At 48.9% G+C, this 22,030-nt stretch overlaps 4 protein-coding genes and 2 pseudogenes across 5 annotated transcripts; 3 read left to right on the top strand and 3 right to left on the bottom strand.

Annotated features, from left to right (window-relative positions):
* Positions 1-9: 9 nt before the first annotated feature.
* On the bottom strand, positions 10-7,357 carry LOC121602318 (ATP-dependent DNA helicase Q5-like). Of its 2 annotated transcripts, XM_041931089.1 has the most exons (5): positions 6,452-7,356; positions 5,605-6,251; positions 4,439-5,503; positions 947-3,110; positions 10-853 (listed from the first exon to the last, which is right to left on the bottom strand). In XM_041931089.1, the coding sequence occupies exons 1-5, from the start codon at positions 7,077-7,079 to the stop codon at positions 771-773; spliced, it is 4,587 nt and encodes a 1,528-aa protein (XP_041787023.1). In that variant the 5' UTR covers positions 7,080-7,356; the 3' UTR covers positions 10-770. The 2 variants fall into 2 exon arrangements, with proteins under 2 accessions (XP_041787023.1, XP_041787024.1); XM_041931090.1 differs by lacking the exons at positions 10-853; positions 947-3,110 and adding an exon at positions 3,505-4,168 and having other exon boundaries at positions 6,452-7,357.
* Positions 7,358-13,220: 5,863 nt separating this feature from the next.
* Positions 13,221-14,905, top strand: LOC121602314 (glycerophosphodiester phosphodiesterase 1-like). Its single transcript, XM_041931082.1, has 4 exons — positions 13,221-14,072; positions 14,152-14,350; positions 14,414-14,598; positions 14,671-14,905. Exons 1-4 carry the CDS (start codon positions 13,573-13,575, stop codon positions 14,903-14,905), a joined length of 1,119 nt encoding a protein of 372 aa, XP_041787016.1. The 5' UTR covers positions 13,221-13,572.
* Positions 14,828-16,619, top strand: LOC121602319 (trypsin 3A1-like). Its single transcript, XM_041931091.1, has 3 exons — positions 14,828-15,832; positions 15,914-16,251; positions 16,348-16,619. The coding sequence occupies exons 1-3, from the start codon at positions 15,581-15,583 to the stop codon at positions 16,571-16,573; spliced, it is 816 nt and encodes a 271-aa protein (XP_041787025.1). The 5' UTR covers positions 14,828-15,580; the 3' UTR covers positions 16,574-16,619.
* Positions 16,620-17,083: 464 nt separating this feature from the next.
* Positions 17,084-18,046, top strand: LOC121602321 (annotated as a pseudogene).
* A 350-nt stretch (positions 18,047-18,396) lies between these two features.
* On the bottom strand, positions 18,397-19,889 carry LOC121602323 (trypsin-7-like). The gene is made up of 4 exons (XM_041931096.1): positions 19,824-19,889; positions 19,579-19,740; positions 19,167-19,501; positions 18,397-19,081 (listed from the first exon to the last, which is right to left on the bottom strand). The coding sequence occupies exons 1-4, from the start codon at positions 19,887-19,889 to the stop codon at positions 18,889-18,891; spliced, it is 756 nt and encodes a 251-aa protein (XP_041787030.1). The 3' UTR covers positions 18,397-18,888.
* LOC121602320 lies at positions 19,812-21,226 on the bottom strand (annotated as a pseudogene).
* Between the last annotated feature and the right edge of the window lie 804 nt (positions 21,227-22,030).

Here is a 22,030-nt window from a genome sequence, read left to right as displayed (position 1 = left end):
CTGTTATCATCTGAATTGTATCTTTATTCACACAAACTTACAGGTTCGTCGGGCGAACGCGCGCACGCTATAAGTAATTTTTGTGTCTCTGTGTCTCTGTGTGTGTGTGTGTATGTGTGTGTGTGCAATCAGAGGGTGGGCGCCACTTTTAGCTTATGCTCTTTAATATAAAAAGAAAACGTTTAACGGAGGATCCGATCCACCACACATTCACCGAGACGCGCGCGCGCACACACAGACACGCACACCCGCGGCAGTAGTGGTGGACAAAAACACAAATTTAAAAAGAATCCTTCTCCTCAATCTTCAATACGGTCACCGCCATCGTTCGAACGGAGAACATGATCATCATCATCATCATCAAATGGCATTGTGGGCGGGGGGAAAGGTCCTGCTGCGGGGTTTGCTGCTAGTTTCGGCTCAGTAAAGGCGCCTCGACCGCGCTGCTGGAGAGTGTGGCCGTTTGCTAAATCCTGACACGCTATAACAATTGGAATATGCACTTTTCTCCGTTCTCCGGCCACTGGGCGCGCGCTGTCTACTTTTCAGAGGGGGTCATGCAAGGTAGTTCAGAGAGGGTTGTTACAGCCTGCTTATCCACTAGTATGTACAATACACGTTCGTTAAATTACACCATATAGACAACGACGACGACGACGACGACTATCCTGCTCGTCCAACCTGCCCGAGCTTACCGCGTCGGAGGATCAGCGCGAACGGCGCCTATACGAACGGGACTTGTATGCGCGCGTTCGCGCCTTGCGTCGTTTCTATTTGGGAAAATCCGCCTCGCTCGAGATGATTCCTTTGTGGGCCATCATGTCGTCGATGTACTTCTTCACCTTGCGCTCCGCTAGAAGAAGGTGGGAGGGGTAGAATGAGAAAGAAAGAAAAAAAAGTCGCTCAGTACAGGGAAAGGAAATGGACGACCGCGGTTGAGACCTACCAGTAACATCGGCTTCGAAAAATTTGTGCGAAATCTTCCGCGCCAGCCCCTTGAACAGCTCCTTCGTCTCGATCTTCTGATCGCGATAGTACGGCATCAGGTAGTGTATGACGCAGCTGGCTAGATTTTTCTTCTTCTTCTCCATCTCGGCCAGCTGAGAGCCGGACGGCGTGGAGCCGGCGGAATCGGGTGCCCCTCCCGGCGTGTGCCCGGACGAGCCGGACAGGAGCTGTTGAGCGTTGGACGAGCCACCGCCACAGGCAGACGGGCCGGCCACACTGTTGTTCGTGGTAACTGCGTTCATGCAGCCGGACTGCTTTAATCCTCCCGCAATGCCACCGGTGACCGATCCGCCGCCTCCTCCACCCGACTGAATCGTGCTCACTGGTAAGGAGGATGCCTTGCTCTGTAGGGAGTTGAGGTGCAGCTGCGCGGCCGTTGTGAACTGGGCCGAGGTCGAGGGTTTCACGCCGGGCAGGGAGGACAGGGAGGAGCCGCCACCGGCCAGCTGGGCGTAGGGCGGACTCTTCGGTGTACCGGCCAGGCGGGGATCGAGCGACGCGTCGTACGGTGAGCGGTGGTCGTACGTGCGCATCGAGTGCTTGTCGTGATGTATCGTTGCCTGGGGCGGTGGTGATGCGGGAGAAGGTGGCCGGTGCGGTGGCGACGACGGTACGTACTTCGTGTGCATGTACTCCGGCTCCGGCGAGGGTGACATCGGTGGCGGCGATGACGGGGGCGGTGGCGATGCTGGCGTCGAAGGTGGTTGCTCCTTTGGTCGGCTGTTCGATGACGACGGTTTCGGATCATCGTCCCACATGTCTTCATTATTGAGCATCTGCGATGAACCGCCGCCACCGCCACCACCGCCGGACCCCTTGCCCGGTAGGTAGCTGTTGTAGGAAGACGAACCTCCGGCAGATCCGTAGGCGGAGCTTTTACCCCCGTACCCAGCACCGGCGGACCCACTGTTCTCGCCGGCATAGTGCGATATTCGCTTCTTCGGCGCCGCGTAGCTGAATTCTTCCTCCGGCGATGGGGGTCGTCGCGTGGGATGATGATGCTGTTGTTGCTGCTGCTGCTGGTGCTGCTTGCTGTTCGTCTCGTACTCGTCTTCGTACACGCGGGACTTGGACGGCACCCGCTCGTACTCGCGCTCGTACTCCTCCTCCTCCTCCGCGTACTTGCGCTTGCGACGCCTCGCCAGCTCGTCCTCCTCCCAGTCCCGCGAGCGGGAGCTTCCCGATCGGTACGAGTAGGATCGTTCCCGCGAGTACGATCGACTGCTTTCGCGCGACCGCTTGTGCGCTTTCTGCTTCGTTCTCGATCGCTCGCTCGAGTAGCCGCCTCCCGAGCCGGATCGAGACCGCTCCCGATACGTACGATCCTTCGAGGTCGTTCGCGAGTGCGATCGGTGCTGCCGCTCTCCGTGCTCGCTGACGCGGCGCGCTTTTGTCTCCGCGTACGCATCGTTCGAAACGTACTCCACGGACGGCGATCGGGGTGATGTAGGTGAGCGGGGCGAGCGGGGCGAACGGGGTGATCTCCGCGATGACGGAGGAGATTGGGGAGAACGCGGCGACCGGGGCGATCGGGGCGAACGCGGCGAAATCGGTGACGTAGGCGGTGACTGGGGCGAACGGATCAGCGTCATTGTAGACGATTCCGGTGGGGCCAGTTTCGCACTGCCCGAACCTCGTCCTCCATCCTTCAACTGATCATCGTCCCACATGTCACCGTCGTCGATCGTCATGAGCCCGGAGGAGCTGCCGGTACCACCACCACCACCGCCCAGTGCGGAGGAAGAAGACGCGCCGCCAATGCTGTTCTTCGCACCGAAGTAGGAACTGATCGCCGGCTGGCTGAGCCCGTCCCGGTCACGCGAGCCGCCCGTTTTCGACGAAAACTTGGAGCTGCGCTTCCGATCCCCGTTGCGCTCGCCGCTCCGGCGATGGTGATGATGGTGGTGATGATGATGCCCGTCGTGCTTTTTCTCGTGCCCGTCCGAACGTAGCTCGTCCACCACGCTGTCGCCGTACTTACGCTTCAGATCGGCCTCGATCGTCCGGTAGTCGCCGCCCAGGTTGGCCCGATGCTTGGGACAGTACTCCTTCACCCGCGGATGCAGCATTTTATCGGCTACGGCCGACTTTAGCGACGTCACCTACGGGAACAGACACAGACATGGGTTACAGTTAGCGGTCAGATTGAACATTCCCCGATGCATTAGCGCTCCATTGCCACTGCATCAAGGAAGTGTATTGTTGTGGATTGTTGTTACAGAGAGGGAGAGAAAGAGAGAAAGTAGGGTGAAATTTTGACACGTTCCGAAAATGTATCTGTACGCAATGAACAAGTTTCACGCTCGCCCGTCCGCCGATTGCAAAAAAAAGGTTAATTTACTTAAATTTTTGTCTCTTTGAGCTCGGTTAAACTGCGTTCGGGGGGAGAGAAAAGGTAGTATACAATATACAGTAGCACCGTGAGGCGCGTTTGCGTTTCCTCGGCGAGGAGGAAAGGTGTAGCCCGCCGGAGTGTTGGGCGTTGGCAACAATACCTGGTATGCATCTGAACGTGTGCTTCGCCATTCTTGGCATTCATTGATTGGTAGTACCGACGTGCAGGGCAAGATGGTGGTGGTGATGGATTGAACTGATCGTTGACCATTGTGTGTGTAACCAGGGTTTGTTTGGCGAACGCCAGCCAGCCGGCCGGCCGACACGACAGTGAATCGACAGAAGAAAGACGAGTTGGTTGAGATGACGATTGAAACTGATACCAGCGACACACGCCTGTTTGAAGCTGATGGTGCGTGGTAAACCCCGGGCACCACGTTTGCTGGTGGTTGGTTGGATTGAGATAACGGAAGCTTGCGGAGCGGAGGCGGACACAATCGGGCATTGAGGGCTTTTCGTTGACGCAGGGTTGCTGCTGATGGTGCTGCTTCCCTAACGAAACGATCGCGCTGCCATCATGCTGTGTTGGATTTGCTACTGCTGCTGCTGCTGCTGCTGCTTCTACATTCTCGATTTAGCATAGAGCATTTGGAAATACTTGTTCTCGTTGATAGTCGCAGATTGAAATGGATTGTAATACTCGCGCAATTGAATTGATCCACAAAAAGCGAAAATAAACGCAAATTGATTGAAAGCTTCCGCAAACTGATAGGAGGAATGATGGTAAATAAGTATCTTTGATTGTTTACTAAGAGGGCCATATGTCCTAGGACGTATGTGAAAAACAGAACAAAAGGAGTCGTGTGAAAACATGTAACTATGTAGCTTCGAAATCAACAACAACACACAACACCAACAACACATCGCGCTCTCCTCCCAGGGACCAGAGCAAAGTACAGGAGTTAGGAAGGCAGAGTGTGCTTGTATGTGTGTGCATGTGTATCTGTGTGTGTGTTTGTGTGAGGGAGAGAGGTCACGGAGGATAACTAAAGAACGAAACCGACGAGACAAATGAAAAATGGAAACGCGAACTTACCTGCTTCACAATCGCTCGGTGGTACAAACTTTTGACGGTGTTTTTCGTGAACGCCTCGTACTCCATCTCGACCGCAATGTCCTCAAAGTCCTTGTACACTAGACTGTAGTCCGGCTCGTCGACGCCTTTGCAGGTTTCCACATTTTTCTTCATCAAGTCGGCCAGCGAGGTGACGTACGTTTCGCGCGTCGCAATCGTTAGGCCGCTCACTTTCACTGGCGTTTGCATGGCAAACTTTACCCGCCCGATCGTGGCCGTTCGCTGCATGCTCATGTCCTTCGCGGCGGCCGCCTTCCGCAGCATGAACTGCTTCTGGATCAGCAGGGCCGACTCGCTCTGCTTGCGCTTCGTTTCGCGCCCCTCGCTGTTGTAGCTGCTGCCCGACCCGTCGTAGTAATCGTTGTCGTACCCCTTGCGGCCGCCACCGTACAGATCGGACGGGTCGTCGTCGTAGGCCGTCATCGTTTTCAGCTTGCCCGTGTAGGCCAGCTGCTGAAAGTAGTCGATCGCCTTCTGCACCTTCTTCGGGTTGGTGCACACGTCGCACATGTTGCGACAGTCGGGCGGATCGTCACCAAAGTAGTCGGTGAAGAGCCGGTGCCGGCAGCGCGCACTCTCGCAAAACTCGACCATTTTCTCAAAGTTTTTCACAGCCTGCTTGGCACTTTCCTCCTTCGGCGTGTCCTTGCTCTTCTGCAGGTCCTGCCGCAGCAGAAACTCGATCGACTTGCACCCATCGCGACAGTGGTAAATGCGGCAGAACGACTTCTTGCCGTCGCGCCCGGCCCGGCCCGACTCCTGGTAGTAGGCGGCCACGTTCTGCGGGTTGTCCCAGTGGATAACGAACCGCACCGAGCCCTTGTCGACGCCCATGCCGAAGCTGATGGTCGCCGCTATCGCGACGTACTTGCCCTCCATCCAGTCCTCCTGCACCTGGTCGCGCTCGGACTGCTTCAGACCGGCGTGGTACGGGACGGTGCGTAGCCCGAGCTTGGTCAGGTTGGTCGCCACACGCTCCGTATTTTCGCGCGTACGGCAGTAAATAATTCCGCATGCTCGTTTGCTCTGAAAAAAAAAACACCCAAAAACCAGACTCCAAATAACAATCGATTCATGCACGGTCCGCTCTGAGCTGTAGTCACAGTCACTATTCCAGATCCACTTACCGGTTTTACTTCGTCCTGTTTCCCGAGGATGCCTTCGATGTAGTCCTTCAGATGCAGGAAATCGTCTTGGATGGAGTTTTTGAACACTACGTCGTAGTAAAGATTGTGTCGGAAGCAGGGCGTCTTGAACTTGGCCACCGGTTCCTTCAGCCGCAGGTTGCGGAATATGTCCTCCACCACCTGCTTGGAGGCGGTGGCGGTCAGGGCAATCCACGGTACGGACGGATACTCCGCCCGCAGATTGCCCAGCTTCAGGTAGTCGGGCCGGAAATCGTGCCCCCACTCGCTGACGCAGTGCGCCTCGTCCACCACCACGTACGCCACCTTCCGGAACTTCACCAGGTGCTGCATAATGTCCTTGAACGTGGCAGTATTGGCTTGCTCGGGCGTGATGTACAGAAAGCGTATGTCCGTCTTGACGCTCTTCAGGTCATTGATGACCCGCTCCCGGTCTCGGACGCCCATTTTCGAGTTGATCGAATCGGCCGGTATCTTAATTCGAGCCAATGTGTCCAGCTGATCCTTGATCAGTGCTAGCAGTGGGGAGAATACTATCGTTACCTTATTATCCTGCATCACGCCCGGAAGCTGGAAGCAGAGCGACTTTCCCGCTCCGGTGGGCATCGAGACGTACACATCGCGCGTTCCTAGCGTAGGGAGAGCGAGGGAGATAGGGAGAGAAAAGGTTAGTGTTAGCAATCTTTGCAACCGAATTGCGCTATATGTGCGTGTGTGTGTGTGTGTGTGTGTGTGTGTGTGTGTGTGTGTGTGTGTGTGTGTGTGTGTGTGTGTGTGTGTGTGTGTGTGTGTGTGTGTGTGTGTGTGTAACCACCCCGCTGGTACTTACTTGCGATGATGGTTTCGATGGCTTCTTTTTGCAGCTGACTCTTAAAATCACGATGACCGAAGTACTGCCACAGCTTTTCCTGCAGCAGCTCGTCCGATTTGTTTTCTTTCGAGAGCGACTTATCGATCGCCCGACGGCTGGAGCGCTCCGGCGAGTCGGAAACGTCCACCACATCTTCCATGTTGGGAATTTCCATGGGCGTCTGCGGCCGCGGCATCATGTCATCGTAGTCCTCGATGGGTGGCGTTTTGGGCGCCCGCGGCGGTATGTAGTCATCATACTCTTCACATTTCGGATCTTTTTCCAGCAGCTCCTGGAGTGATGCATTTACCGTCGGCTCACACTTAATGCTGTTGTAAACAACAGCGGGGGCAACGGGCACGGGCACGGGCGTGGGCCGCTGCTGCAGCTGCGCCTGTGGTTGGGGCTGGGGCTGCTGCTGCTGCTGTTGCTGCTGCACCGCCACCACCGTCTGCTTCGGCCCTGGTTCGGATTCATTTTTCGGTTCTGGCTTTGGTTCCACCTTGATCGCCGTGCCGTTCGCCTTCCGCTCGGCGCGATTGTTTTTCACATTCTTCCAGAAGGAAGCCTTCAAACACTCGTTGAACTTATCGAACTCTGAAGACATTTCTTTCGACGGAAGCTGCAGCTCCCGGGGACCAAACGAGACGGCACAAGCGCGAGCCCCCGTTACGGGTCGACCGAAAAGTGTGCAGTTAATGCTCGTGGCGGGTTTGCGGAGTGCTTTTAACACGCGGAATCACTTCCACCGAGAGTCATGCTCACTTTGCGTCCAGTTTTCATCCGCACGTTTCACTGCTTACATTGAATATTCTGCACAAAAAAATTGAAGAAACGCTCCGAAATCGACTTTTTCTGGAAATTTGTCAAATTTTGTTAAATGTCAAGCCAGGTGCGGCTAACAAAACGGGTCGGTGCATGGCGTCTCGTCAGTTGACATTTGATGCATCGGGTTTTGACAGTACACGTGCAGATATGTAAATGCATAAAAATAGCGTTTAAACGGTGCCTAGGAATGATTTACCATTTTTAAGTATTAGTACCAGTTACCAGTTCGTGATTACAAGTCAAAGTGATAGCACGTTAAACACAAACAAACCAGTGAATAGCTCCAAGAAGAAGGCGAAACAGAATGGCCGCGAAACAAAACGCTACTTTTCGGGTAGATTTTTCACAGATACCGAAAAAGCCATCCAGGGCTGAAGCGATTAAATTTCTAATAAATGTATTAAAGTTGGAAACAGATAAACTAGAGAAGGTGCAGGTCTTAAATATGGCACCCATTATTAGCGTGGAAATGAAAGATCCAATCCATGCTAGGCAATTTGTGGAAGCCCATGATGGGAAACATGGCATTTTGTGCGATGGTACCGAGTTCAACGTCCCCATCAAAATGGAGGACAATACGCAAGTGGTGAAAATCCTTGATGTGTCGGCTAACATTTCTAACGCAGAAATAAAAGAAATCCTCGCGGCTTATGGAAAACCCGAGGAAGTACTTAATACATATTGGGAAGCCCCGTCCCCATTCGCCGGAATAAAAGACGGCAACCGTTCAACAAATATGAAAATCGAAAAACCAATCCCGTCATTCCTGACAATAAAGGGGGAAATAATTAAAATCCTCTATAGAGGACAGAAAGCGACATGTCAATACTGTGACCAACCAGTGCACTACGGTGTCACATGCACCCAAAACAGAAAAAACACCTACAACACATATAACAAAACAAGTGTCAACAACCGACTTTTCGCAGAGGTCGCACAACAAGGGACAAAAAACCAAAACACAAAAATAGGACCGACCACATACAAGCCTCATACTAGTGAAGCACCAGAAAAGAGTAGCGTCTACAATAACAACCAAAATCCATCAACCAGCAGAAACAATAGTACAGAAACCTTATCCATGACAAGAGTGGACTATAACAAAATTGATGATTTAGACAAAACCGTTACCGGAAAACGACTGGTTATGGATGATATAATTTCCTCCGACACCGACACAACTGATCACGAAAGACAAATTAACCGAACAAGGAAAGCCCGTAAATCGTCAAACTAAATAAATACAAATATATATATACATAAAAACAAATACAAATTGAAATAAAATGGCCAGAAATATTTCCATACTTCAAACAAACATAAATAGCTTACCCAAAAACAAAGAAGAACTTGAAAGAATAATGAACGCTCAAAACATCACGGCAGCATGCATAATGGAAACATGGTTGAACAAAGATACAGAAAAAAAGGCACAAATTTCAAATTACAATCTTATTACAAACCATAGAGAAGATGGATACGGTGGAACTGCGATCTATCTTAGAAATGACATCAAATACAAAACTAAACAAAGACAATACGACAATGAAATACAAATCACAGAACTGACAATAAGCCAAAACGAAATAAACATAATATCAATTTACGCATCCCCTACCACAAACTGCAACAAACTGAAATCAATTATTGAAAACATACTAAATGATCCACATACAACAACAAAAACAGTGATAGCAGCTGACCTTAATGCCCACCATTCGGTATGGGGAAACCCATACAACGACCGAAAAGGTAAAATGTTGATCGATGAAATCGAAGAATCTAAATTCGTTCTACTACACGAAAACGAAATAACTTTCGTACCAACAGACCCCAATAAAAGAGCCACAGCAATAGACCTTACCATAATAACAGAAAACTTAATAGACAAATGCAAAAGGGAAGTACTAGAACACCACATGGGGGCAACTCACCACAAAACAATCATCACGACAATACAAGAAAATATAACCCCCATAAAAATAAAACGAATCAATAAAAATAAGGCATATCACGAAATAAAGGCTATAAAAATAACAGAGAACAATACAAGCCACGAAATATGCAAAAAAATATCGCAGATTATCAAAAAAAAACACAAAAATGACTTTCAAAAGACCAAAGATCTGGTGGAATAGAGCCACCGAAAAGGCATGGCAACAAAAAAACGAAAAAAGAAAGACATTCAACCAGAATAAAACTACGAATAACGAGATAGAATTTAAAAAAACACTAGCACAATTCCGACTCCAAAAACGCCTGAACAAAATTGCAAATTTTGAAAAAAAACTAGACTCCATAGACTCACGAACCAGCCTTGACGAACTATGGAAACTGACCAAAAGAATGGAAGGTAAACAAGAGAACAGCAAAAAAGAAAATATAATTGAAAACAACATGGAGGAGGCAAAAAAATTCTTAAACGACAATTTTAAAAACAACACAAAAGGGGATAAAAATTATATAAAAACATACCAACGCCAGAAAACATACTAGATGAAGATACATGGCAACAACTGTTGAGAAAAAAGAAAAACACAGCCCCCGGTTCTGACAACATTTCATACGAAATTTTAAAAAACATTAATGCAGAATCCCGACGCGTAATGATAGCGGAAGCAAACGAAATGTGGAAAAAAGGTAAAATAAAAAAACAGTATAAAAAAATCAAAGTGATAGCGATACCCAAACCGGGAAAAAAACATTAATGATACAAAAAACTATAGACCGATCTCACTACTCCCAACACGAACAAAAATAATAAATATGGCTGTGTTAAAAAAATTACTAAGGGAATGTGCTATAAACAAGATAATACCAGTAACTTCTCTTGGATTCAGAGCAAATCATTCAATAAACCAATGCATCACATACGTAGTAAACGAAATAAACAACAACAAGCGAAACAAAACCCTTACCGGAGTCATATATGTGGATTTATCAAATGCATATAACAACGTAGATGCAGAAAAATTGATAAAAACCCTAAAAGAAAACCAAATATCACTGGAAGTAATCAGATGGATCGCAGCATTCCTAAATAACCGAACAATAGAAATGATTTCTGAAAACAAAACAATCAGAAAATTGACCTCAGACGGATTACCACAAGGGGACGTATTATCACCGACTTTGTTTAACATATACTAGTCAAATCCACAAAAAAATAAATGGTAATCAATTATTACAATATGCAGATGATTTCATCATTATACAAAATGCCAAAACAGCCCAAGAACTACAAACAAAACTAAAAAGATCCCTAAACATATTCGTAGAGGAAATAAACAAACTAAAACTACCGATGAACATCGAAAAAACCAAGTTCATGGTTTTTGGAAAAAGTGAGCACCCGATAACACTAAAAATAAATAATACAAATATCGAAAAAGTAACCACGTATAAATACCTCGGAGCATGGATAGATGGAAATTTGAAGTTTAGAAAACAAATAGAAGAACTTAAAAACAAGGCCAGAAAAAGACTGAATATAATCCGACGCATCTGCAACCAAAACAACAAACTAAGCCCGAAAAAAAACAATAGTAGTCCACAGAGCCATAATCAGGGGAATTTTGGAACAAGGGGCCTCTTACATAGGAAACGCAACAAAAACACTCAAAAAGTCACTCCAAACCATAGCAAACCAATCACTCCGAAAAATAACAGGCTGCACCAAAACCACACCAATTAACTCCTTAATGGCAATAGCTGCTGAAGTACCACTACACATAAGAAGCAAATACATAGCAACAAAAGAAACTTTAAAGACAATAACATATTCAAAAATCCATCAGAATCAAATAACAACCAACATAAACAGAATCGCAGAAAAAAACAAAACATACGTAGAAAAAATTATTACCGAAAACAGGGAACTAATTGAAAAAATGGCAAAAATAAAAATAAATAACATAGAAGTGAAAATCCCAATTCATCCTAAACCAGACGAAGAAATTACAAAAGATACCCCTCATAGAGAAATAATATTGAGACAACAATTTGAACAACAAATCAGAAACCTGGAAAAAAAGAAACCGATAGTATATACAGACGGAAGCAAAATAGAAGATAAATGTGGAATTGGCATCTACATAAAACCACACAACAAACCAAATCAGTATATAGCATCCCACTTCAAGCTAAAAAACACGGTACCAATAACTTCTGTAGAGATAACAGCAATTGAAAAAGCCCTACAAATTGCCAATGAAAATAACCTAAAAAACCCGACAATATATACAGATAGCCAGGCAGCATGCTATATTTTAAAAGAAGCACAAGAGAAATGCTACATAGACGAAGCAATACATAACATCCTAAAAACAAGCGAAAAACTCAATGCTGAGATAAGATGGATACCAGCACACATAAACATAGCAGGAAATGAGAAAGCCGACCAATTGGCCAAAAAAGGAAGCACATCAAAAAACATAATTGAAAACAAACTACGAATAAGTGACACAACAATCAACATAAGGAACACAATGAGAAAAGAAACTGAAGATTGGTACACAGCAGAGTGTAGAGAGAAAGGGAAGAAACTAGAAGAATTTCATAAAGAATTCCAATTTAAACCTTGGTACGACGAAATCCCACTAAGCGCAAATGAAATCAAAACAACAAATAAATTACTGGTTGGCCATGACCTATCGAGATATTGGTTAGCTAAAATGAAGATCGAAGAAAACGGTGATTGTCCAACTTGCCATACTCCGGAAACGGGACGCCATAAAATTTTCTACTGCACAAAATACAAAAATCAAAGAGACTCAAACCCTCTCATATCTTGGAATAATTTTATAACCAATTGGAAAGGAAAAACAGGAACAACGATAAAAGAAATCATCCGTTTCATGAAAGAAAACAACATCGAAATTTAAAAGAAAAGATATTCTTAAATCTTAATACAAGAAGTATACACCAACCTATAAACAGATACATCCAAACAACTGACATGGCTGACAATGAAATAGCAAACAACACAACACAGAAAAAAACAACAAGAAAAAGAAAAGACGTTCCCGAACCAAAAGACATATGACTCTAGACAGTCGAAGTCTAAAAGAGAGAGTAAGCCTCTGAATATGTTGTTTAAAACAAACGTTTGTACAACATAGGAGGATACATCCCCTCTCGCCAAATAGAAGAAGAAAAGAAGAAGTATTAGTAAATGTCTTTTACTACAAGAAGATGGACTTTTCTGGGTATAAAATAGGAAATAAATGACTGAAATCCTTCGGAGCATCATGTATCTACGCCTTGTTCCGTCGAGCCAACCTTTTCTAAGCTGGCGTCAAACAACAAAGAAACCCCAGAAATGTCAGAAATGTGTCGGAAATAACAATCCGAAATGTCGGAAAGCAATGCACCATGTTCGAAAAAAAAAAAAAAGATTCAACAAAGCGTTGTCGATAGTGGAAAATCGTTTTTCTTACTAGATTCTTAGATCGTATCGTTGGCATATTGAAAAGAGTGAACGTATGAACATAACCCATTTAATACTGTTGAATATTTCGCGTGGATTTTTTTTTATTTATGGCTATACCAAACGAAAGGTATACAGACGTTTTCAGGGAATAGTTTTCGGACACTTTATTGACTCTTTCTTGAGGGGAAGTGTAGCTTAATTGATGAGAACTTGACTCCTCGGCGCCCTTATTGAACAAATCCAATAGGAGTTTCCGTTTAGCCTGTTCAAAACATCCATAGAAAGCTTAAGAAAGCTTACAATCCCTTAATAAAGAGTCAAGTAAGTATCGCAAAGCTATAAAAAAAACCCCGCAAAAAATCCTGTATTGCTCAGAACGTCCAGATAAATGAAAACATAAATTACCTACGGTAGAAAATGCGCACGGCGAGCCTGTACCGTATGCGGTTCGGTAACTGCCAATAGAATATCGATGACATTACCTGTTTTTCTATACATTAGAGGAAAGGAACGAAAGAAAAAAAGAAACATGAGTAAACATTTACTTTTCTCCTTGTTTTTTCGTTAAGCTGCCGTAAAATTAGCCAATTGGCTAGTGCATTCGAAAAAGAACAAAACGCACCTTGCAAAGCAAGAGGCGCTACCGGCCACCTCGCTCGAAACAAGAAAACAAATGTTACGAAATAGCAAAATGTTGTAAAAACAGTGCGAAAACGCGTTTGTAGCGCAGCGGCGAACGACAAAACACGAACTGTGCTGACTGTGGACAGGACAGGAGCTTCATCAGCCAAAACGTGTGCTCCCGTCCCTCTTCCCCCCCGGCTGCATATTCCCTTTCCGCATGTATTTTGCGACAATCTTTAAAGTGTGCAAAATGCTTTATCAATTGTTTTGGTTCCTGGCAACGTGCTGCACCTTCGTGGTGAATACGCTCTGGCTGTGCTGCAACTTTGCCTCGGTCGGTATTCCCTGGTTGATGCTGCTGCTCTTCCTCGTCTGCATTGGGTCGAAGTTTGTGAAGCTCAACTCACCCGCCGACGATGTCGTGCTGTCCATGCTGTCGAAGAGCGAAAAGGGCAAGGAGGCCAGCGAGGCACTGTACTGGCCGGTCGTCCATCGGGGCGGGGCTTTTGACGCGCCGGAAAACTCGCTGGCCGCCATTAACCAGTGTCTGGCGCAACGGTGTCAAAAGATTCTGCTCGATCTCAGCATTACCAGCGACGGCAAGCCGATCATCCTCCACAAATCGACACTCGAAAAGGCCAACTTGACCGAACCGATTCACAAGCTGCCGTACAGTTTCTTCGAAAGCTTCAACATCACCGAACACCATCCGCTAGGGTAAGTGGGAGCGACACGGCGGCCGAGGCCTACTGTTCAGTCAAGTTGTTAATTTCGATTACTTTCCCACACAATGCAGCCAACTGTTCCAGAAGGAGAAGGTACTGACGTTCGAAAGACTGTTGAAGCTGCTAGAATCGTCGGAGGTAACCGTGCTGCTGCGAGCGTCCCAAACGAACTCCGCACTGTTGGAGATTGTTCGCGAGACGGCCGCCAAGTGTCCCATCTTTACGAAACGGATCATTTTCTGCTGTGCATCACCGACAGCAATCTATCAGGTAAGCTGGACCGAACACGAAACAACACTGCTGGCAGCCGCACTAATCTCTTTCCCATTCCAGCTTCGTCAACAATGTCCGGATCTGGTGTGCGGTTTGTGGATGGAAAAGTCTTGCTTTACGATACTGCCACGCTATCTGAATACCTCGACCATCCTGCTATCCATTGTAGGTGCCATCTATCGTAACATCATAGCACCGGTGATCGGTGTTAGTCTAGTCTTTATTCATAAGGATGAATTTAACGCGTAAGTATAGCGCAAGACGCGCTCTGCCAAACGGCCAACCGGATTGATCTCCATTTTGCACACCATTTGCAGACAAATCTCAACGCTGTGGAAGAACGTCGGCGTTCGGCCTATTGTTTACCCAATAAACTCGCCGAACGAGAAGCGCTACTTTCAGCAGGTGACCAAAACGCTCTATCTCACGGATTCGCTCCGCTCCGAGCCGCAGCTAATATTCAAATCCAAACGAAAAGTAATAGTCAGCGGCGTGCGATCGCTTGCAAAATCGCCCCGAAATCGAATCGAATCGACGAAGCCTTTAATTTAAGCGAAAACTCTATATGTATGTGTGTGTGTATGTGTGCGTATATTTTGTGTTACGCTATTTAGTTTTCCCTTGCGGCGGTTTTTAGCTTTACGTTGCACGCGCAACAAGCATGTGAAGCATGTTACTATTTTACGTTTATAACACATTTGCAAAGCGAATCACACAACCGGAAGCGCGCGTAGCTGGCCGGCCTTATTTATTTACGTTAGTCTCAGGTGTCTCTAATCACACACACACAAGTAACACGCCAAGTATTAACACGGGCATAAGGATGCATTTCAAGAATCGATCTTAGGTCTGGTCCTGTCAGCGCGATTTAACACACTTCACTCGCGAAGTGTCGCCTAATGTAAGCTCGCGTGTACACCAATCGAAAGTGTAATGCTGTAAGAGGGGGTGTCTCGAAATAAAGTGTACTACCAGCATTGGTCGCTTTTTTGGTTGCCACCTGTACCCGACTATTCGCACGCACAGTTTCGCTTCTACTCGCTCTGTTTACCGCCTGCCTTGGGCGGCCGAGAGAGCAACATATTTAGAACAATTTGTACAGCTGTCCCGGAAAGTGCCGCAGGCATGCGGCATGTGTGCGCGCGCGTGCGTGTGTGTTGTGCAAGAGATCGGCACAGATTGTGGTATAAATCAGTTCATCCGTATAAATTTGCGCTATGATACGGGATGATGGCGCCGTTGCTGCAGCTAATCGTTGTTGCCGCGATCGCTCGGGTAGGAGTGCTGGGGCGTGAAGCCGCACCACCACCAGCACGTGCCACCGGGCGCATTATTGGTGGCTGGAAGGTATACATCGGCCAGTTTCCCTATCAACTGTCCCTCGAGTACGATGGATATCACATTTGTGGAGCATCGGCAGTGGCTCCCCGGCTGGCACTTACCGCTGGCCATTGCTGTATCGGAACGAACGAAACGGATGTAAGTGGATGGGTTAGCCGCTGAAGGTGAAAGGTGTGAAGCATTGTACTAACTCGTGTATTTTCCTCTTCTTCCATGTAGCTCACTGTCCGAGGAGGAACCTCGACGCTAGAAGAGGGAGGAATAGTGTTCCCGGTGATGAAGCTGGTCATACATCCGGACTACGACGATTCGAATCTAGACTTTGACGTGTGTGTTTTGCGGATTGGTGGAACGTTTCAGAATAAGCCCAACATTGGCATCATACAGCCTACCAGCAGTGGAACGATTCCGAGCGGCGAGCTAGCCATCGTTACTGGCTGGGGAGCGACAGAATCGAATGGCAACTTCGTGTCGAATCTGCGATCGCTGGCGGTGAAAGTTTGGTCCGCGAAGGATTGCACAGACCAGGCATCGAATTATGTGACCCTCTCCGGAAGGTGGAGTGTGCTAGTTTATAATTTTTTTATGTCCCCCTTCCTGCCAGCTTTTGCTGATCGTATGTTCTATCTATTTCCTTTACAACAAACAAACAGCATGATGTGCGCTGGCAGCGTCGGACGCTCGTTTTGCGTCGGAGATAGCGGAGGTCCCTTGGTGTACGACCAGCGGCAAATAGGCATCGTATCGTTCCTCATAAACGAGTGTGGAGGCACCGCACCGGCCATCTACACCCGGCTTTCCAACAGAAGCGTGAGAGACTTTATTAGACAGCAGATAAACAACGATCAGCGGCGCATGTCGCTGGCGGCGAACGGTTGAAAGACATAGAAAGACACGCGCCACATGGCGGATGTTTTCAAATTCATTGATGCGTTTTGGTACATTGCACCCTGCCGCGTGTTACACATTCGAAAATGGGAGGCTCGGTAGACGGTTGAACAAACAGTGGAAAGCGGCCACATTATTCAGTTTTTTGCTTTTTTGCTCTGCTTCCGTTGATAAGCGTTTAAATTTAGGTAGACGAGTTTTTAGGTTGTGACGTCGTGATGCTGCTGTTGTGTTGGTCGTTGCTGAGAGGTAAAGCTGTGAAGACACTAGACACCAGAGAGATAGAGAGCATGCACTGCTGGAGCTCGCTTTGTAGAGTATAATGGGCGGTAGAATCGTCTGCAACTCCAACCATGGCGTGCGGGAATAGTTATCGGGCTGACGGGCCCGGTCCATCCAGCATCCTTCCGCGATAAAGCGGCCAGCTCAGCCAGCCAGTATCTTCTGTTTACCAAGCCGCGTGCTAGATAAACCAGACCAGAGATTTTGGTAAGTTGTTTGATATAAGTCTCATCATTGCCTGTGGGCGCGTTCATTAAGTCGAAAATAATCGCACCAGAGTAAGGTTTTCGGGTGCGTTGTGCTTAAATACCGAGCGCTGTAGACTGGGTAAACCGGGAAAAATGCGCCAGCTGCTATTGCTGGCCGCACTAGTTGGCGGTGTGCTGTGTATGACCGTCGGTAAATCGAGAGATCGTGAGTTTGTGCCGGAGTTTGCCGTTTGAATTGACCGGTTTGTGATTTGAATTGCAGATTACAACAAGTACTACTATTCGCGGCAGCCCGACCTGTTTCGTCTGCTGCGCAAGTATCACCTGTGGCCGAGGAACGAGACGCTGAAGTTTGAGCGCCCGAGGCAGGATTTAAACGTACCCAGTCCGTTCATTTTCGGCGGCGAGAGTGTGGCCATCGAATCCTACCCCTATCAGCTGTCGCTGCGCCTCGAGGGAACGCATATCTGCGGTGCCTCGGTCATAGCGGAACGATGGGCACTGAGTGCGGCACACTGTCTGGATGAGGCGTTGTACCCGTCCGCTGTAAGTGTCGGGACATTTCCATCGCCTTGAAGTGATTTTGTGGTGGTTGTGTGTGGTACGCGTGTGTACGGCTTTCCGTTCCCTTTCCGCAGATAACGTTTCGCGGTGGGACGCCGCATCGGCTGGCGGGTGGTTACATTTCCATGCCGAGTACTACCTGCTGCATCCAAAGTTTGACCGACGCACGCTGGACTACGATGTGTCCGTGATCAATGTGCGGGAAAGTTTCTTCATCGATCCGATACAGGCGGTAACGCTGGCCAACACCAACACGTACTATCCGATACCGTCGGCCGCGGTCGTGACCGGCTGGGGCTTGGCGGATGCCGATGGGTACGAGCCGCTGATACTGCAATCGCTGGAAATCTACGTCCAGCAGAAGCATTTCTGTTGGACCTCGACGATCGAAGCTCTTACCGATCGGTAAGTAACTGGTAGCCAAGATCCTACGGCTATCAGCGATGATCTTTCATCGGACATTGTCCTTTCGCAGACAAATTTGTGGCGGCAGTGGCGTTTACGGGAAGGAAACGTGTTACGGCGACAGTGGCGGACCGCTGGTAATGAACGGCTACCAGGTCGGGATAGTGTCGTGGGGTTCGGACGACTGTGCCGTAAACATTCCGGGCATCTACACTTCCCTCACGAACGATGAGGTGCGTGCGTTTATTAAGCTGAACGCGAACGTTTGACCCTTTCTCTTCGGGAAGGTGCACTTTCTCCGCTAAATTAGGGATGTAATAAACAGGACGAAATACAGAGACCGCGAAGAAGACATTGATTTAGATACTCGAGATGGGTAATTTTAATCTCGACTGGTTTCTCACAGGGCAGCAGTGTGTTTGTTACAGGAAGTCGATCATATCTAAATGGTTTTATAATCATAATTTGTACGCGTTCGCACCCATACTACTGTCCGCAGCCATTTTCGGTAGTTTTTAGAGACACACAACTCTGGACACATGTTGCGGGGAAAGGGTTGGAGGGGCGCTTTATTGCTGCCAAGAGTAGCTCTGATAAGGTAGGAACAGATTTATCATTGTGCTCTGATAGCGAATAATGAATTGCGAGGCAGCGGCTGACCGACGGTGCTACCATGCCCGATGGCCGGGTGTCCATGTGGGGGCTTCCCCGCGCATGTTTTCCAAAAGTCGGCGCGAGTGATAAGAGATGACGACGACCGCCGAGACGGCCACGACTGGAGGTGGTTTGGTGTAGCCAATCATTGGTGCTAAGTGTACGAGCGATGCGTAGTAGCTGCGATCCGCGCTAAACTCCCGTGCGCTCTAGAATGAAGCTCCGGACGGTGGGATTGGCAGTGTTGGCAAACACCGATGGCAAGCTGCCGGAGCATTCCGATACGCCCCAGGACGCGATGCCCATCTGGTAGCCGTTGATGACCAGTGGACCGCCACTGTCACCACCGCACGTATCACGACCCGGCTGGCCAGCGCAAAGCATTCTGCGAAGGTGAAGGAGAAAGCAAACCCATATTTATGAGCTGTGTGTGTGTGTGGGGGTCAACCTGGAGGACAGGTTGTACTTACTCCTCCGTTATCCACTCTGAGGGCCAGCTATTGCGACACTGGTCGAGGGAGATTAAAGGCAGCGCCACGTACTGTAGCTGCACTGGCAGTGAGCCCGGCACGTTCAGAAGACCCCACCCGGTTGCGTTGGCCATGGTTCCGGGGGCAAACCCACTAGTTGCCGGGGGCAATACAACGGGCACAATAAACTGTCCCACCATTTCCGTACCCGTTTGAAGCACACACACATCGTACTCGATCGTGTACTCGCTGAACAGTGGATGGTTGATGATCTGGGTGATTGGGATGATCGTTCCACCGGCCAAACGGTTTGAAGATCCCGCCCGAAGAGACATCTGAAGCGAAGAAAAGGGGATGCACTCACTCGTACGTGCTCTTGTGTCTGCCGAGTTTGTTTTGCCAAGAACCTTACCTCATTCATCTGCGGTACGGGATAGGTGCAGTGGGCGGCCGACAATGCCCACCGCAGGGCGATGACGGACGCACCACAGGCATGCACTCCACTGCGGCGCAACGACAGCTGGTAGGGGAAGTTTTCTATGGGCGCATCGCGTCCACCAACAATTCTGGCACTCTTCCATCATGTGACGCACCACCGCGGGATGGAAGTTGCCGGTAGCCAACGATGGGCAGGCGTGAGTTGTACCGTCTCCAAACATCCAGCTCCGAGCCACTGGCCAACACGATGCCGATAGTGCAGAGCAGTGTAAGGTGGTAGCGCATGATGGAAACGTTATCCTCTGCGCGGCAGAACCGAGACTAAGGTATTGCTGAGATTTTGGGATGCTCCAAATCGGTGATCACTATACCTGGTGGCAATCGGTCGGTTTCAATTGATTAGATAGCGCCAAGATGCCCAAAAAACCCCATCTGTACATGCTGTGAAGCTAGTGAATCATCACCCCTATCGACCTCACATTGCCTCACAAGTGTGATAAGTCGCATCCCCAACGAGATACGGAAACCAGAGGAAAATGTCATCATCCGAATGGCCGTATGACCAAGACTTGTACGACATGCGTTTGTTGCGTTAGCGTTTTGGTTTTAATTATCCATTCGTTGTCTTCTTAGAAAGTGCGCACCAGTCGCTTCTTACACTCCAGTGTTCTGGCTGATGAAGCTGCGGATGCCGGCGTTACCAATGTTGGCGTACACTCCCGGCAGAGGTCCACCGCACTGCACTGCACCCCACGAGACAACACCGAACTGGGCTCCACCAGTGACCAGCGGTCCACCGCTGTCACGTTGCACGAGTCGCGGCCCTGAACACCAGCGCACACCATGCTAGAGAGAGAGAGAGGGTATGGGGGAACCGTCGATTAGTTAATGTGCCATTGAACCCCCACCACAAGGCCCTCGGTAGGATACTTACGCGGCGGTGATACGTCCAGTTCCCCACTGCGAGCTGCAGGTAGCCTGGGCGACGACCGGGATGTTGACGGGCGTGTAGGTTAACCGGCAGCGATCCTCCGGGAGAGGTCAGACCCCATCCAGAGACGACGCTGTTGGTGCCGGCGGCGAAGCTGGTTCCGCTAGCGACCAGACGGATCGGGGCAATGTTGGTACCGACGAACGAGGTGGTGATACGGATGACGCACACATCGTTGTTCAGGTGTTGCTGTGTACTGCGGTGGTTGATGATCTGGCGGCCTGGAAGATGACACCACCACCGGTACGGCTATCGCTACCACCGCGGAACGAGATCTGAAAAGGGGGAAGAGGGGAGGTCAGGTTATAATGGGGGTTTCTGGGTGGGCGGTGCTTGGCGCGACGGTTGCTACTTACGGAGGCAGCGCTCGGCATCGGGAAGGTACAGTGAGCAGCGGACAGAGCCCAGTTGGAGGAGATAACCGAGGCACCGCAGATGTGGTTGCCGTTCTGGCGCAGCGACAGCTGGTACGGGAACTGGCTGATCGGGACGGTCGAGCCGCCGACGATGCGGCCATTGTACTCGGCGCTGGTGCCGGCATCCAGGCGCACCTGCTTGGACAGCCAGATGCTCTCCTCAACGCCAGCCAGAGCGCGGCAACGAACAGCGACAGCAGGATGAAGGCCTTCATGGTTAACTCGTACTGGGACCCCAAAAGTAATACACTTCCTGGCCGCGGCACGGTAGCTTTATACTGCAGCACCCGTTATCGATGGGCACCCGCGTCAAGTATCCGATGTTCGTGCGGCATGTTTCGTTTTGGCAATCTGATCGCAAGCGCACGGTAAATCGATCGACACGATAACGGGTTACAGAAATCAATAAAAACGGGTAATTCCAGGCATTAGGTCCGTTTGCTCGCGCGCACACTGCCATTGGCAGATAATGCCTGCCTCCGTTTGGGTCTTATCGCTGGCAACATACAGTCTGGCTTAAGGTGCGTGTGGTTTTTTTGTTGTGGGAAAAATCTCACCTCGTCACGGATTTAGTGCCCTGCTCGCTGTTGACAGTTCGACGAAAAGAAGGTCGTTTAAAAAAAAGAGCGGAGGTACTCTGCAGTAGCTGCTGCTGCATTCGATAAGCCGAAGTCATCTTGACGTCATATCAGCTAGAGACTCCGGGAAATCTTACCGGCAAATCGGTACAGTGGCAATCTAATTTTAAAACGCATTATTCGCACAACTTCTTCTTCTTCTTCTACTGCTTGTGTTCGCGACCAGCTCACCCTGGCAATCGATAGGGGAGTGCACGGGTGTAAGTAAACATTCGGAACACGGGGACACATTTCCCGTGTTTTAAAGTAAAAAAAAAAGCTCGCAATGCAAGTAAAGATCGTATCATTCGTCATTGTCGCTCTAGGTTATATCTACCTCTACGCTCTATAGGGGGATGTTTTGACGGCAGTTTTGTTTTGCAGATCGCTGTGTTGCTCTGC

Source organism: Anopheles merus, unplaced genomic scaffold, assembly GCF_017562075.2.
Source record: "Anopheles merus strain MAF unplaced genomic scaffold, AmerM5.1 LNR4000409, whole genome shotgun sequence".
In the NCBI taxonomy this organism is placed as follows: Eukaryota; Metazoa; Arthropoda; class Insecta; order Diptera; family Culicidae; genus Anopheles; species Anopheles merus.
Note: the sequence above shows the minus strand (reverse complement) of the source record. Positions and strands in the feature narration are given on the sequence as shown.